Genomic DNA, 17579 nt, shown 5'->3' on the forward strand with positions numbered 1-17579 from the left:
ATGTGCCAGGCACTGTGCCAACCAGATCAATAAAACCAATCAAATAACCTATATTTCTCAATAATAATACTACATTAAAGCACTTTTACCTATCTATCACCTTGTTTCATCCTTATGGCCAAAGGGTGAGGTAGATAAGTTTTTATCATCCCCATTTTTACAGACAAGGAAGTGCTTATTAGTGACACAATTGGGACTAGAACATAGGTTCCTTTGTTTTGAGCTGAGGCTGCCTCTTACTTAGCAAGAAATGAAGCAGGCAGCTGCTTACCATGGTGAAACGTTCACTTCTACACACCATACAGGTGATTTCCATCTCATCTGGTACCCACTCCTGCCTAGCTGGGGGTTTTTCAGGGGGCACAAATTCCAAGGGATCACTCTGTGGGAAGCTTCTCTCCTTTAAGCTTGGAGATCGTGCAAAGGAGACTCCTAAAGGTCAGATGAAAAGTGAGAATTAAAGTTAGAGCTTGAATAGAGCTAAGTGGGCCAAGCCATATCAATATGTCATTAGCCTAGAACTTCTAATTTGGTTCTGTTGGCTATTTTTTTTTTGAGACAAACATCATGTATTACATGCTAAGAAATGTCGTAGTCATTGCTTCATGGTATCCAAGCAACTTTTTTGGTCCCATTCAGAGCAAAGTTTTCTGAGTACTACAGAGGAAAAAAAATCTAAGATTCTTAAGACCAGCTCAAAGATGAAAAGCTGCAAATCTACTAAGTACATTGTACCTCTGAATATTGTAACCTTGCTAATCCACAACTTCTAAGTCCCAACGTGGTAAGGTTTTTGAGCGCTGCTCAACAAAAGCCAGGCCACAAAAGAAGGATGAGAGGTCAGAACAGCAAGGCAGAGGTTCCTGTTTCTGTTTTCCACAATATACATGTACAATTAGAATGACTCAGAAGTACTCTGACTGGAGGTCTAGGAAACCAAGTTAGGCTTGGAATTTCCTCTGGGCTACCATCTCTATGATACTCACCTCTTGATAAAATTGAGAAATCATCTTTGGACAGGGCTTGATTGGAAAATGTAACTCCTTCAGAGTTTTGAGTCATAAAGGGGGTTTTCTTTTATGAAGGGGATTAAATCTGTTATTTGGATTTGAAACCCAGATCAGGCAAAGGGTTGTGATTAGAGACACTGTTTTTATTCCTGGAAGGCTTTGTATTACAGAGGCTAGGCAAAAGCTTGAGAAGAGACCACCAGCTTACTTTCATGGGATAGAAGTTTAAGATATTTTCCTGATCTTATCTGTTATCTTTATAGAAAAGATAATGGTCATTCTTCTTTTACAAATGAGAAACCTGAGGTATAAACAACAAATTGTACCAGGTCTGAAAGTCAGTGAGTGACAGAGTCAAGAATTTGGGATTCCTGGTTATAATGGTATTAAAGCATTAGAGTAAGTAATCTGCTCAAGGTCACATGGTTACCACGTGGTAGAGCCAGGTCCAGACAACAGGAATTCACATTTACAAAAGAGTCCTTTACAAATTTCAAAATGTTTTTGGAGACCACATCATTTGTTACATAGTTACTGACTATGTAAGGCATGCATAATTATCTTTACTTTTTACAGATAAAAAACTGAGGCTTAGAGGGCTTAAGTGATTTACCTGAGGCCACATGGTTAGTAAGAATTGGAATCAGATAATAAGAGCAGCTCATATTTATGTTGCTCCTTGAGGTTTACAAAGTACTTTCTCCATAAAAATCTTGTGAGGTAGTAGAGTGTTGTCCCTTTATTTCAGATGAGGAAACTGATGCTTGGAGAGATGTTATAGTCCCACAGCTAGGAAGCATCAGAACTGGAGCTAAAACAAAAATCTTTTGATTCTCAACCCAGTGTTGAGCCTGTACATGAAGAGAACTAGTATAGAAAAACAGAGGTGCAATGTTGTGATTAAAACACCTTGGGGCTCTCCACAAGTGTTTGCTGCCTTTATCAGCCACATACACTGAGATATTTATTGAGTACTTGAGCAGTGGTATGAAACTCAAACAGAAATGGATCTCTGTGGCTGCGTATTGACTTAGAAAACCACAAACTAACATTTATATTTTACTATATTTTGCTTATTTTGTTGAACACATGCCCACTACATTTTAATCTGCTTGTACTAAGTGTGATATACCTCTACACTTGAGGATGCTGTTTTGGGCACCACAGGGGTTATGAAGAAGGATAAAATATGGCCCCTCTCCTTAAGGTGTTGATGATGTAGTTGAGAAGTTGCTGGACAAAGCATAAACACACTTAAAAAGGTGAAAATGTAAGGACACATCTAAGGGCTAAATGAGTGTTATAGGAACCTAAAGGAAAAAGAACTGTGGGCCAGGAAGGTTGCTTAAAAATCTAATGGATAAAGAACTGATAAATAGAAGTATGCATATACACGAATATATACAGCTACATGTGCCTAACAGTACCCATCTCTAGGGTGGGAGGGGGAGAAGGAAGAAAAAAAAGAAACTTATATGATAATTTTGTTGCATATTTGAAAGTAATAGCAAGTTGTGCATAGCAAATTTGCAGTTTCATATGAAATCATCTTTTTTACTGTACTATATTATGGAAATGCTTGTTTTATCCCATAAATTAAAAATAAATAGAAAGAACCATAAAAAAGAAAAAAAGAAAATGCTTGTATTAATCTTAATATTTATGGCCATTAAAAAAAATCTAGTGGAGGAGGACTGAACTTTAAGACCACCCTTGAAAAACACGTAGGATTCAGGAATATATAATAGGTGGAGGGGGAAAAGGCATTCCAGACAGGGGTAATTAAAAACCCAGAGGCTAGATGGTTTTTGCAGAGAATCGTGTGATTTAAGTTTAGAAAGGTAGGAGCAATGGACTGAAGGGACTTTAGAGATCATAGCCTAACCTCTTAGTTTTACAGATAAAGAAATTAAGTGACTGAAGCCAGAATGTAGAAGGCCTTAAACTGGTAACAAAGTTTAGAGTTGAGCCAAAAGGCTGTGGGAAATCTTGAAAGATTTTTAAATAAGGAAATGACATGGGAATGACATAACAATGACATTTAAATAATATCTGAGGAAACTCATCAGATAATCTCTTCTATGTAGAGCCCAAGAAGGTGGCTGTTTATGGAGGCTCCCAACCTGGATTCCTGGTAAAGGATGGAGAAGAATTCAGCTTCCTCTGCAAAGATATCTTTTTACCTTAGTTCAATAAATCAGGGAAACAGATAAAGATGAATTTAGTCTCTATGGCTCACCTAATGCTTGTTCTTTCCACTGAGCTTGAAAAATCTGGATAGTGAGAAATAGTTCCCTAAGCATTCACTAAATCCACAAGAGGGTCATAAATTACCATCTCTGGTATACAAAGCTAGACCAAACCCAGAAAGAGGAGCTTGAAAAGATGATTTTCAGAATGTCAGATGCAGTTGTTTTTTTTTTTTTTTTAGAAAGAGGCAAAAAAAGGGAATATGAAGATAGCATTAGAGGAAAAACCCAAAAATGTAGGGAAAATTTCAGAAATTTTTCTTACCAGGAAAAGTAGCAGCAGACAACTCAAGTGATGTTGACCTAGACAAAGTCTCAGGCTCTGACACCTGATTAAAACTGTCTTGGAGGTGAATTACAGAATCTAAGGAGGAAAAATTAAAAAAAATCAGGTAAATTATGAACGACATGCTGTTAAAAGCATGGCTCAAAAAAATGTATCACTGTTCACTGTAATGGGAAAAATTAACTCAAAGCCAGTTCAGTTTGGGTGATGAACATTTCACTGCTTTCTTGAGAATACACAGAGAGTTAAAAGCCCCTATTACCCAAGAGCATATAGGTTCCTTCCCTCTGCTCTGGTACCTGAGCACAGAAAGAGCTGAACCTTTAGCCAGAGGACAAAAGTGAACACTGAGTTCTCCTAAACCAAGTCTCAAAATGCCCAAAGGAGGTGTCAAGACTTTGAAAGGATGATTATACCTGGAGATTAAACCCAGATTGCTTCAAGTACTGGCTTCACTTTACTGCAGCACTCCAAGAGGCCGCTTGTACTTTAGTAATGAACTGTAGTGTCATGGAGTGATTCCAGAAGTGATAGAACTTAAGGAATGACTGTGCATATGCCAGAAGCAGACATGTCATTTCAGACACACTGGTACCCCAGCGTGCTCTTGTAACCAGGGGCTCCAAATCCAGGGTTTTTCTTGCCCAATAATTACCCTCCTACGACCTTTGGCAACTCAGGGAAACAAAGGGGAGGGGAATTAGAAGTGCAGCACGGCTACATCGGTCCTCTGCCGTCCCAAGACCAGAGTGTGCTATTGACGATCACCTACCTGATCGCTTTTCTTTCAATGAATATGGGAAATCGAGTGCTTTCCCTGCATATCTGGAAAGCAGTGCGTCAATGTCCTCCATGGTAAAGCCAATTTCTTGCCCAGTCAGCAGGTTGTGAAGGGTTTGCACAGCCACAGTAGCCCAGTCCACTTTCATGTTCATCAGCAGCTGCTCCAACATGAGTAAGGGGCTGGAAGACAGGTGGGAGTAGCTGGCCCGGTGCGGCTCAGGCAGAGTCAGCAGAACCTGTGTGGAAGTTTCATCACAGGAAGGATGGTAATATGGGAACTTTGGAGTGATACTGAAGGCCTGTGGAGTGCAGTCTAACCCATAAGAACAACCAATTGGTTTCTCTTGGGAGAAGAAAGCCCCAATTCTGATCTAGACCCATAGGTTCTCTGATTCTACAGCTCAGTTTCTCCAGACCCAGGAAGGAAGGATTCTGCTGAAATGGTGACCCAACATCTGTCTCAGCCATTCCAGTGCCTGCATGAGCTCAACCACATTGGACTTATACAGGGTGGCTTAGCTCTTGGATCTTTTAATCAGTGGTTTCTCCATGGTCAATATAAACTACCTATGGAAGTCATGAAGGAAGCCTTTTAAAAAATTCATGCAGGAAAACCTTATAGAACTTTTGAAATGTGAGCCACTATTGCACTTAAAACTAAAGAAAGGAATTATGGAATAGAGGCCATAAAACCAGTTCTGGAGTCAATAAGGAAGACCTCCGTTGAAATCTTACATCTTGATACATACTGGCTGTATGACCATGGAAGGTATGTAATTTCTTAGTGCCGCAGGCAAGTCTCTAAGACTACATCTGCAGAACAGAGCAGAGTAAAAGGGAGTTTGTGGAACAGAAATTTCCTCTACCAATAAAATTCTAAGGACCAAAAAATTATAATTGAGTCATACATTAACAGTCTAAAGGAATTCTCAAGACCCTTCTCAAAGGGCTCCAAACATGGGTTTGTTTTTAAATTATTTAGTGAATCTTTATATTATTCTGGTGATATATAGGACAGACATTGCCATCATTTTAGCCATGAAAAAATTGAGGCATTAGGATGCATAAAGTCAAACAGAAAGCTATGGCCTCTGAGATGGAAACAAGACAGTCTTTTTAGGCCTCTTTTTAACAGGACATTAATCTGACATGTAACACTTGGAGGTCTGCATTTGTTTGAATCATCGTGTATTCCATAATTATAACTTTCACTATTCAGGGGAAACTATTATACATATAAAATGTCATTTTTTGGTTTTAATTGCATTGTGATGTCTACATTTGCATCGCAGAAACTGCCTGCCAAAGCCTGAAACTCCTTCATCCAAGGCAATCAAGTGATTCTTCCCAGTGGCCAGAGTATACGTATAGCGAGGATTCATCTAGAGAAGACAGGTCTAGATGGAGTGGCCTAGTAAGGGCCACAGGCAGTGAAGGGTGGGTTTACAAAGAACATGAGTGTGCCAGGGCAGGGAGGACAATTCCAGGGTAAGTACCTGGAAGCAGAGGGCTTGACGCCTAAATGGCAGGATATCGCAAAGACTATTTCTGAGTTCTGGACAGGGCTGGCCCTGAGGAAGTGCTCCCTGGACAGGGCTGCAATTTTTCTTATGTGTATAAACCTTATACAATGCGCTCCTTACCTTGGACCCCACGTATAGAGCTTGGATCTCATAGTGTCGAGTAGCTGTCAGTTCCCCGTAGAAGTGAGTGGTGAGGTAGTTGGCTAAAAAGTGAGAGGCAGCCAGGCTGGGATGCTGGTCAAGGGAACGTTCTGTGACATCAAGGCGCATGGTGGGGTCAGAGATTCTCTGAAGGAGCTATAAGGAAGATAGGTAGAAGAGGAAGGTGAACCCTGGGGCCAACCACAACTACCTAGGCCAAGTCCTCCCAGGGACCTGAATCCTGAACCCAGCTGGCTAGCTACACCTTATAGATATAGAGAAAGCTAGCTGGGCAACGGCCTCTCGATGTGTCTATGTAACATGTTCTTAATTTCCATATGAAGCAATCTGGGACTGCTGATGCACTACAGCTGCAACCCTCCCTTCCCCCCAGTCTTTGGTCTGGACTTGTGATTCCCTGCCTATGCCCATGGTGGTGGGGTTAAACTCCTGGTGTGGAAATTGCCTTCACTGAGGCAGATCAACAGCTCAGCTGTAACTTCTGATGAACTGAGAGTTGCCGGGGGCACTGAGAGTGAAGTGATTTGCCCATGTTTGTTCAGCCAGAATGTTTCTTAGGAAAGACTTGAACCCAGGTCTCTTTTCACTCAGCCATCTGTCCAGTATGCCTTAGCAGAGTTCATTATTTTTCTTTCTTTTTTTAAAAATTAATTTATTTTTATTTTTAGTTTACAATATTCAGTTCCTCAAGTTTTTGAGTTTAAAATTTTCTTCCCCTTCTCCTCCCCCCTCCCCTCCCAAGACAGCATGAAGTCCAATATAGGTTCTACCTATACCTTCACACTAAACACATTTTCACAGAAGTCAAGTTACAAAGAAGAACTACGACCAATGGAATGAAGCACGAGAAAGAAGAAACAAAACAGAAACAAAAACAAAACCAAAAAGGAGAGCAATAGTTTGCTTCAATCTGCATTCAGACTCAGTAATTCTTTACCTGGATGTAAACCACTTTTTCCATCATGAATCCTTTTTTTTGGAGGGGGGAAGGCCGGGCAATTGGGGTTAAGTGACTTGCCCAAGGTCACACAGCTAGTGTGTCAAGTGTCTGAGGCTGGATTTGAACTCAGGTCCTCCTGATTCCAGGGCCAGAGCTCTACTCACTGTGCCACCAAGCTGCCCCTCCACCACGAGTGTTTTGGAGTTGCTTTAGATCCTTGCATTGCTGAGAAGAGCCAAGTCTATCAAAGTTAAGTCATCAGAGACACCATGTGTCTGTAATCGTATAATGTTCTCCTGGGTCTGCTCCCCTCACTCAGTGTCAGATCATGTAAGTCTTTCCAGGTTATTATGAAGTCTGTCTGCTCCTCATTTCTTATAGCACAATAGAATTCCATTACATTCATATACCACAACTTCTTTAGCCATTCCCCAATTGATGGGCAACCCCTTGATTTCTAATTCTTTGCCACTACAAAAAGAACTGCTATTAATATTTTTGAACATACGGGTCCTTTTCCCACTAGTATGATTTCTTTGGGATACAGCCCTAGAAGTGGCATTGCTGGGTCAAAGGGTATGCACATTTTTATAGCCCTTTGGGCAAAGTTCCAAATTGCTCTCCAGTATGGGTGAATCAGTTCACAACTCCACCAACAATGCATTAGTGTTCCAATTTTCCCACATTCTCTCCAGCATTTATGATTTTCCTGTTTTTGTTATGTTAGCCAATCTGACAGGTGAGATGTGGTACCTAAGAGTTGTTTTCATTTGCATTTCTCTAATCAACAGTAATTTAGAGCATTTTTTTTCATATGACTATAGATATCTTTAATTTCTTCCTCTGAAAAATGCCTGTTCATATCCTTTGACCATTTATCAACTGGGGAATGGCTTGTATTCTTAAAATTAAACTTGGTTGTCTGTATATTTTAGAAATGAGGCCTTCATCAGGAACACTGGTTGTAAAAATTCTTTCCTAATTTTCTGCTTGCCTCCTAATCTTGGTTGTGCTGGCTTTGTTTGTACAAAAACTTTTCAATCTAATGTAATCAAAATTATCCATTTTGCATTTCATAATGCTCTCTATCTCTTGTTTGGTCCTAAATTCTTTCTTTCTATATAAATCTGACAGGTAAACTATTCCTTGCTCTACCAGATGGCTCATAGTATCAGCCTTTATATCAAAATCGTGAACCCATTTTGAATTTATTTTGGTATATGGTGTGAGATATTGGTCTATACCCAGTTTCTGCCATACTATTTTCCAGTTGTCCAAGCAATTTTTGTCAAATAGTTAGTTTTTATCCCAGAAGCTGGAGTCTTTGGGTTTACCAAACAGTAGATTACTATAGTCATTGACTACTGTGTCTTGTGTACCTAACCTATTCCACTGATCCACCACTCCATTTCTTAGCCAGTACCAAGTAGTTCTAATGACTACTACTTTATAATACAGTTTAAGATCTGGTATAGCTAGGCCACCTTCCCTAGCATTCTTTTCGTTAATTCCCTGATATTCTGGACCTTCTGTTCTTCCAGATGAATTTGGTTATTATTTTTTCCTAGCTCTATAAAATAATTTTTTGGTAGTTTGATTGGTATGGAACTAAACAAGTAAATTAATTTAGGTAAAACTGTCATTTTTATTGTATTAGCTTGGCCCAACCACGAGAAACTGATGTTTTTCCAATTATTTAGATCTGACTTTCTTTGCGTGAAAAGTGTTTTGTGATTGCGTTCATATAGTTCCCAGGTTCTCCCAAATATTTATAGGGTCTACAGTTATTTTAAGTGGAATTTTTCTTTCTGTCTTTTGCTGTTGGGTTCTTAGTGGAGTTTAAAGTGAAACTTGATATCAGATTTGGCTTACTCTTTTTCAACCAAATGGGGATGATTTACCTGGAGGGCCTTTTCATGATCTCCACTCTCCAGAAGGTAGAGGAGATGTTTTTGGTTCAAGCTGATTAAATGTTCTCTGGGAATAGGATAGAGGCAGCCCCACTCCTCACACAGCTCGTATTCCTGGTGTGGAAAGAGGAAATGAAACACATGTGCTTTTAATCCAATAAAGCTTTATCACACACACCTAACTCTTGCCTGGATTTTCTACCATACACTTGGCCTGGGTCTAGGGCAGCTCTAAGAAGATTTAGTGAGTAGTAAAGGGGCAGTTACTATAGGACTAAAGCTGAAGAAATCAGGATTGGAGTTGTATGAGGCTAGCATGGTGGTGCCTGTCTGTTGTCCCCATAGCTGGTGGATTGCTTGAGCTCAGTAGTTTTGAGCTGCAGTCAGGATAAAGGCAATTGGGTGCCTGCACTAAATCTGGCATCAATATGATGAGCCACAGGGAGTAAGAGGCCACCAGGCTGCTGAAGGACAGGCAATCCAGCTCAGGTTGGGAAAAAAAAAAGCAGGTTAAAGCTTTTGTACTACACAGCATGGTGGCCATTGCACTTCCATCCTGAGCAAGACAGGGAGACCCCATATCCAAAAACAAAAAAACCCAATGACATAAAAAATTTCATTAAAAAACAAAATATAAGGAATTAGATGCATATGATCAAAATGCTTTCCCATAGATTTAAAATCTCACTTTATCCTTGCAACTCTTACAGGACAGGAGGTACTGTAAGTATCTCACAGAAGCAGAAACAGAGGTGAACAAAGGCTGAGACTTGGTCATAGCCTTATAGCCAGTAATAAAGCCAGGTTTAGAACTCAAACTTCCTGGTGCCTTTCCCAATACTCTCTCCAATCATGAGAACAGTGGCACTCGGTGCAAAGTTTGTCTCCAGCTAGTACACTAGCTGACTTCCCAGAAAGATGAGAGAAAAGAAGGGGCTCTTTATTTGTTCTAAGTATTGTAACATCCTTATTCTTAGTGCTAGAACACCTAGTGAGCAGCTAGGTGGAGCAGTAGATAGAGGGTCAGGCCTGAAGTCTGAAAGATTCACTCATCTAACTGAGCTCAAATCTGGCCTCACACACTTTCTAGCTCTGGGACCCTGGCCAAGTCACTTAGCCCCGTTTGCCTCAGTTCCTCATCTGTAAAACCAGCTGGAAAAGGTGATGGCAAATCATAATAGTATCTTTGCTAAGAAAACTCCAAAGGAGATCTTGAATGGTCAGACTTACTAAAACAACTGAATAACAAAGAACACCTACAAGAACTTGAGAGTAGCCTCAGACTATTGCCTGGATGGGAAGTCACCAGGTTACAGGCCATAATTAAAGAGGCCAGGCCAAGGGCATATGTGGGGAAAATGCCAGATTAGGAATTGTGAGATAACCTCTGACCCTGCCTTGCTGTGTGAGCTCATTTAGACTCAATGAGCCTTAGTTTCCTCATCTGCAAAATCGGGATCACAGCACCTCCTCACAGGGCTGCACTGAGGACCAAAGGAGACCATGCAACTTACAAACCCTAACATTCCCAGTCTAGCTACTCTCATTAGCCATGATATCTTCTAAAGACCTGGATAAGATCAAGGCCGGGCAAGGAAGGCCCTTCAGTCAGACTCAATCTCCCTTTATTTACCATGAGAGAAGTTCACTGGTTCTCATCTCACCTCTCCTCCAAGGCAAACTGACAAAGTTCAAATAAAGGAGAAAAATGAATGGGTCCCTGGGTCCTGGGTCCTCACTATTACTAGGTTTTTTTTTGGTAGTCGGTAAAAGGATTGAAGCTAATGATCAAGGAGATCTTTTGCTTCACCTGAGAGCTCCCCAGACCAAGGAAGATGGAGACCCACACTACTCAAACATACTGAAGAGGGACAGCTTTCTGAGACTGGGAAGAGGGAGGGGATAGTTTGGGAAGACTGAACCTTTGCCTCTAGAATCAGGTCCATGACCACTGGTGGGTTGTCAGCACAACACCTCTTCAATGTCTGCCAGTCAGACCACATTGCAGTGGACTGCAAATCCAGAATCTAAGGGAAGATAAGGAAAAACACTAAAAAACACATGGCAGGTTTTTGATCCGTAAGTAAGTCCCTTGACTGTTCTGGAAATGAGCTATCGAGAGATCCAGAAACATTTGCCAGCAAAAAGGAGGAGGAATCAGATAGCAAACAGATTGAAAAGGTAAAAGCTTTGAAAGATCTGAGAGGACAGTAGATTCAGACCTTCTTCTCACCTTCCCTATTTTGGAAGAGGAAAAAGAAAGCAGAAGCTTGGGCACAGGGAGAATGGAGGAGAAAAAGAGGGTGTAATTCACTGGTTGTGAGAACTCCTACAGGCCATGGCTCCATCTGAGAATTATTAACTTTACAAGCCCCTTCATTTCAGGGTTGAATTTAGGTCCCTGCTGGCAAAACACCGGAGAGGAGTGAGAAAAGCCTTTGTGAGCTGACATCTTGAGTTCTCCAAGCAGAATTCTGGACTCCATTTTCATTCCAATTAGGGATTTTCCTAAGAGTCCTGTAATCCCACAGATGGGATAAAATGCCACAATAAACTTTTTTTTTTACATGTTATTTATATGCATTCTTTAAAAATCAGCTTTCAGGTACTTCTCAATCTTGAATATAAGATATATCCAAGAACCGCATGTTCTTAAAAATGTCATAATCGTTTCACACTGGATTTTGAAATTAAGCTAAAACAATTTTAACAAGTATATAATCTTCTCTGCACATAATATAAATGGAACCTAAATGTTCTCTATGTTTGTTTGATGTGTACTAAACCATGAAATTGTAGTTATAAGTGATCCTTGTATAAATAAAACAAACACAAAGTATGAAGAGCTTAACAGATAGCAAAGGCAAATCTGCCCCAAAGTCCTTACCATCCTCACTTAAATAGTCAACTCATAGATAGGTTAAACAGTCTATTAACTTTGTGACTGATGGTGGTTTTACCTTCTGGTAAACTTGGAGCTCCTTCAGCTTTTTACGCAGCTCTGATAGCAATCCTTCTGGGACAGCTGGTTCAGAAATGCAAAAGGCCAAAATTTCTAGGCAAGGCTCCAGGGGCCACCTCTCCACAGACCAAAGGGCCATTTGGCTTCTCAGAATTGCATCCTCTACAGAAAACAAGTGCTGCCAGCCATCTTTATCTAGGAGGAAAACAGAAATCACTGCAGTCAGTGAGCAGAGCGCTGAAGAAAGGTTAACTCAGAGTCATGAAACAGCAAGTCGGAAGATTCATAAGTTACCTGCTCTAAATTTAGCTCTATCACTTATGACAATGGCAACCTTCTTCCTTTCTGGCCCTTCCCTCCAACCAACATTCAAGGACACACGCTTATCTAATATCCAAGTGGAGATAATATGGACCCAAATCACAGGACATACATAATGCAAGTGGTAAGCCCTCAAAGGTCTTCCATTCTCTACACAGAGGGCTGTTTCAGGAATATGTGATCAACAGGGGTATTAGGAGCATTCTCTGCCATCTCCACCCCTGTGACATCCAACACAGCATCACCATAATTGAGAAAATTCTGAGTATCTGTTCCAATTCTGTTCTTTGCCAACACCATTAACATTAGCAAACCACAAGCAAACATTTCCCTGTCCAATTTCACAAATGTGACAAACCACAGGAACCAAATTTTCCAAAGGTGGGGACAAAATCTACTAGCTCTAACTTCTCCTGTGAAGTATATTTCCCTCCTTCCAAGATCAACCTTTGTGTTTCTCAAAGTATCTACAATCCCACTTACCATTCACTGTGGCACAGCTCAGAACCACATCCTTTATACTGCTCAACTCCTCCATGTCTTGTCCATACAAGTCCATGAGTTGAAGGGCCCGGGCCCAACTATTAGCTATTAGTGCTTCCTCAAAGGCCTTTGTCAGCACATCCACAGCAACAGGAGAGTGTAAACCCAGGAGAACAGTAGAGAGACAAGGCTGGCCACACAACCCCCCTGACAAGCTCTGCTCCTCCTCACGGGTACCCCGGAGAGGCTCCCAGGCAGCTGTGAGGAAGGTTTCTAACATAGGGACCTGATCCAGGAGGCTCTCACATTCCCGGGCTATCTGTTCTGGGGCCAAAGGAGCCTCTCTCCTGCCACACAGTTCCTTCCATGATAGACTGGGCTTGGAGACTTGTGAGCCCAGGGTAGCCCCTAGGCATGCCAGAGTTGTCAGTAACTTTGAGTGGGACTTGAGGAACGCTAAGGCAGAAGCAGTGAGGGCAGGAGTTGGTGAGTCACTTGAAAAGGAAGGAGAAGGTGGATCCAACATAGGTTTCTCTTTTGATTCTGCTGGGGTAAGACTAGGGAGTGGAATGTCAGTCAGGTAACGGGAGGTATGGAACTGTGCTAATACACCCAAATGGGTCAGAAGGGACCAAGTCTGTTGGCTCTGCCGAGGAGGACAAAGGGTAAGGCGCTCACAGCAGCAGCTGATGATAATCTGTGGCACATTCAGGCTGAGTTCCTCTTGGGCCAGAAGAGATGCCAGCCTGTACAAAAAGGAGTAAGGGAGAGTAAAACTTGAAAACTCAGTTATTTTGGTACAGGTAAAGGGAGGAAGGAAACAGAAATCATGATCATTAAAGTTATTACTTTAATGCAAATGGAAAATGCAAGTGGAAGGGGAGAATTAGTTTGGTAATGAAATCTTAGTTCTAATTCCCTGCATGACTCCAATTTCCATCTATTAAGAGCTTCTCTGATGGAGCAGAAATCAAAGGGTCTGTGTAGAAAAACAGATCAAAGCACCCACCTGTCTGGGGGAATCTGTCTTTCAAGAAGGAGGTGGGACATGAGTTGGGAAGGGCTTTGATGCAGAATAACGAAAGGGTTCCCCACTTTCACCTTCACTGCATGATCTGTAAACAGTGGAGGGAAAAGGAAAAACAATGCAATTGTCTGGATCAGCAGAAAGACATAGGCTTCTTGGAGGCATCAAGGAATATGTGTGGAATGAAGCTGAAGAATGTGCTAGAAGCACACTTAAATTCATCTCCTCATTCTCACTCGCCAGTGGCATTGTCTACATACTTCTGATTTCAAGTTCACCTTCTCCCTACCAATCCTGGTCTATGCATGATCGATGGTCATCACAAAAGGAAATGGAATCTACAGGGAACTGATTTGATACTTCTCATGCAGAACCATTTGTAAATGAAAGACAGACCACCTTTCTTTTTGGAAGCATGAATCCTACTTCCTGGATACCTAGCCAAACACTCATTCTGGGAACTCAAAGTCACACATCTGTACTGAATGTCTTTGAGGTCATGTTTAGGGCACCTGCCTAGGGTTCTCTCTAGGTTCAAAACCCTTTCAAACGATCAGGGCCCCTTGCTATAATAAACCCCTTTCCTCGAGAGCAGGAACTTGCCTAAATCTGCTACTTACCAGGCTCAGAACTCAGGCTTCGAAGGAGCACAGAAGCCATGGTATTTGAATAAGTGAAGAAGGCACCCACGTAGTCAGCCGGCCCACTGTCTACTGGGATCTGGGTGCTTAGGTTCTTTGTGAGAAGATGTGTCTGGATCTGCACAGGGTGGGCTCCTGTTTCAGGGAGCTTGTGAGATGCCTGCGCCACCAGCGAAGACAATGGGTTGCCCTTAGGTTCTGAGGAAAATAAGAGAAGCAATAAACTGTACTTTTTGATGAAATTCTATTACAACCCATGAATTATGGTTCTCTGGCGTTACATCTGGCTTCTGTTTGTAGTCTAAACTATTTGCTCATAAGATAAGGATAAAAAAGATTTCTCCATATTTCAACCTACTCAATCATTTCTCAGTGTGAGGGATCTAAGATTTTATTCCTGACTTAAAATGAGAAAAAGCTTGCGTCTGCAGGAATCAGGCAACGTTCAACCTTTGATCCAAGATCACTGCATGTAGAACACCTTAATTAGTGGCATGGAAATACTCAGGTGAAGGGCATCAAGATTCATTGAACACTTCTGGGTACAAGAATATGTAATTGGGGGTGATCACCACATGTTACCTTGAAGAGCTTAATCACTCGCCTTACAGACAGGAAAACAAATACACAAGTATATGATATAGATCACCTGGGCAAGTCTGGTAGAGCCAGGTATAAACTGTATAATTTAATTCCTTATATGACCAAACTCATCAATTTTGTCTTCACTGATTCTATTTCATGAATAAAAATGACCTTCTACTCCACAGTTTAAACAAATACATTATTTTTCTTTCAATTCTTTTATGATTGTTAAAAATATCTAGATCACAAGTATTAATACATTACTGTTGTAGTATATAGTATGGATTGTGGATTCAATCTGTTTTTTTGTTTACAGCTATCGTTTTCTCAGCAGATTCTATTCCTCTGAGTTTGAGTGTAGGTTTATCAAACACAAATCTTTTATATGCATTTGGTTCTATTGATCATAATTCAACTCAATCCAACAATCATTAAGTAACTTCCATAGTCTCGGCCTTCAAGGTTAGCTTATAGCCTGTTAATGGGGATATATCACGTACACGTATCAGTAAAGGTTTCAAGGGAAGGTCACATTTGTTTGAATGCAGCCTCAGAAGATGGACCAATGCAAAGATTATCCCCTACTGCTAGGATACAAAGGTACAGAACTGGGACGTAGCATTCTGAATTAGGGGAATGGGTTATTGGCAGTTAGTCAGAATGCAGAACATGTGAAGGAAAGTATTAGGCAATGATTCTGCATAGATGGGTTGGAGCCGGATTGTGGATGGCTTGAAATGCTGGACAAAGGACTTTGTATTTTATTCTGAGATAACAAGGAATCACAGAAGATTTTTGAGCAGAAGAATAACATGGTCAGATCTGTGCCTTTGGGAAATTATTTTGGTACTTACCGAAGGATGGATTAGATATAGGAGAGGGATATTTGAGGCATAGAGAACAATAAGGAGGCTATTACAATATTCCAGGTAAGAGGTGATATGGGCATAAACTAGGGTAGTAACCATGTGGGTGGGAAGAAGGGGAAAGACACTGTGGAGTGAGGGGAAGAGGGAAGAAGTCAGTATGATTGTGAGCTTTTGAACCTGGGTGAATATGAGAATGATGGTGCCCTCAACAAAAATAGGGATGTCTGGAGAAAGGATGGGTGATGAGTTCTGTTTTGGACATTTGTGTCATCATGTCCAGTATGCTGGTGATGATGTGGGTTGGAGATGAAAAGAGATAAGGCTGGATATATGGATTTGGGAGTCAAACAAAAAATGAAGATAACTGAACCCATGTGAATAGATGAGACTACTGAAGAAAAGAGTGTAAAGGGTGATGAGGGCCCACATCAGAGCCTTGCATAGAAACGGAAGTGAGAGTTCCAGAACCTCAGAAATCACATGATCCAACCCATAACTGAATAAGAATCTCTTTACAACACACTCAACAAGCAGTCATCTAGTCTGAACACTTTCAGTGAACCTGAAGTCACCCAATCCACCTTTGATCAGATCTAGTTTCTCCTGACATCAAGCCTAAAGCTGCCTCTTTGAATCTTCCACACTCTGCTCCTAATTCTATCTTTTGAGTCTAAGTAGAAAAAGGCAGCTGGAGGTTCTGTGGATGGAGCTCTGAGCCTGGAGTCAGGAAGACCTGAGAGTTCACATCGAGCCTTGGGCACTTACTAGATGTGTGACTCTGGGCAAGTCACTTAACTTTTGCCTCAGTTTCTTTATCTGTGAAATGGGGATAATCATAGCACCTACCTTATAAGGTTGCTGTGAGTATCAAATGATATAAAGTTTGTAAAGCACTTAGCACAACTCTTCCATGTAACAGCCTTTCAGGCTAAACAGCCCCAGTTCTTTCTACTCATCCTCAGATGGCATGATCTTGAGGCCCTTTACCATCCTAGCAGCCAACCTCTAAACACCTGCCACATGATCAGTGTGCATTCTGAAGCGTAGCACATAGGAGGGAATCTACTCAAGATGTGATCCAACCAAAGCAGAGGACAGAAGGATGATTACACTCTGAGCTTTGGACCCTGTGCCCTTTTAATGAAGGCTAATCTACACTAACATTCTTGGCTGCCCAGTCATCCCGATGACTCCTAGTGAACCTGAAGTTCACTAAAATCTTCACATCTTTTCCAGATGGACCAATTCTCCCCTCATCTTATGCTTATGAAATAAACCTGACTTTTTTGAACCCAAGTATGAAACTACAACTATCTCTACTAAATACCACCCTTTCAGATTCAGCCACATGCTCTAGCCCAGGGTGGGGAACCTTCAGCCTCAAGACCACATGTAGACTTCTAGATCCTTGGGTGTGGCCTTTTGAATGAGTCCAAGTTTTACAGAACAAATCCTTTTATTAAGGGGATTTGTTCTGGAAAGTTTGGATTCAGGGAAAGGGCTGTACTTGAGGGCCTAGAGGGCCACATGTCCCCTTGAGGCTGCAGGTTCCCCATCCCTGCTCTGGCCAGTGAGATCTTTTGGAATTTTGCTCTTTCATCCCACATATTAGCCATTCCTTCCAGCTTTGTGTCATCCACAAATTTGATTAAAAACAAAAAACTATCTGTGGCTTCTGATTGGAAAGGATGGAAGGCGGAATAAATAGCTCCCCAAACCTTCATTTTTTAAAAATTTTTTTAAACTTTTTTTATTTTTTGGAGAGGGGAAGGCAAGGCAAGTGGGATTAAGTAATTTGCCCAACGTCACACAGCTAGCGTGTCAAGTG

At 41.2% G+C, this 17579-nt stretch overlaps 1 protein-coding gene across 2 annotated transcripts in view; it reads right to left on the minus strand.

Annotated features, from left to right (window-relative positions):
* Nucleotides 1-17579, minus strand: part of ZFYVE26 (zinc finger FYVE-type containing 26) — an 82744-nt gene that overhangs the window by 28140 nt on the left and 37025 nt on the right. For both annotated transcript variants that reach the window (XM_036769525.1, XM_036769524.1), the window contains exons 18-27: nt 14277-14495; nt 13639-13744; nt 12630-13375; nt 11824-12020; nt 10786-10890; nt 8855-8977; nt 5972-6148; nt 4318-4564; nt 3525-3623; nt 272-432 (exon numbers count right to left, since the gene is read on the minus strand). In XM_036769525.1, the coding sequence (XP_036625420.1) occupies nt 272-432; nt 3525-3623; nt 4318-4564; nt 5972-6148; nt 8855-8977; nt 10786-10890; nt 11824-12020; nt 12630-13375; nt 13639-13744; nt 14277-14495 (2180 nt within the window). The remainder of the gene's footprint in view (nt 1-271; nt 433-3524; nt 3624-4317; nt 4565-5971; nt 6149-8854; nt 8978-10785; nt 10891-11823; nt 12021-12629; nt 13376-13638; nt 13745-14276; nt 14496-17579) is intronic.

Source organism: Trichosurus vulpecula, chromosome 8 (assembly GCF_011100635.1).
Source record: "Trichosurus vulpecula isolate mTriVul1 chromosome 8, mTriVul1.pri, whole genome shotgun sequence".
NCBI lineage: Eukaryota > Metazoa > Chordata > Mammalia > Diprotodontia > Phalangeridae > Trichosurus > Trichosurus vulpecula.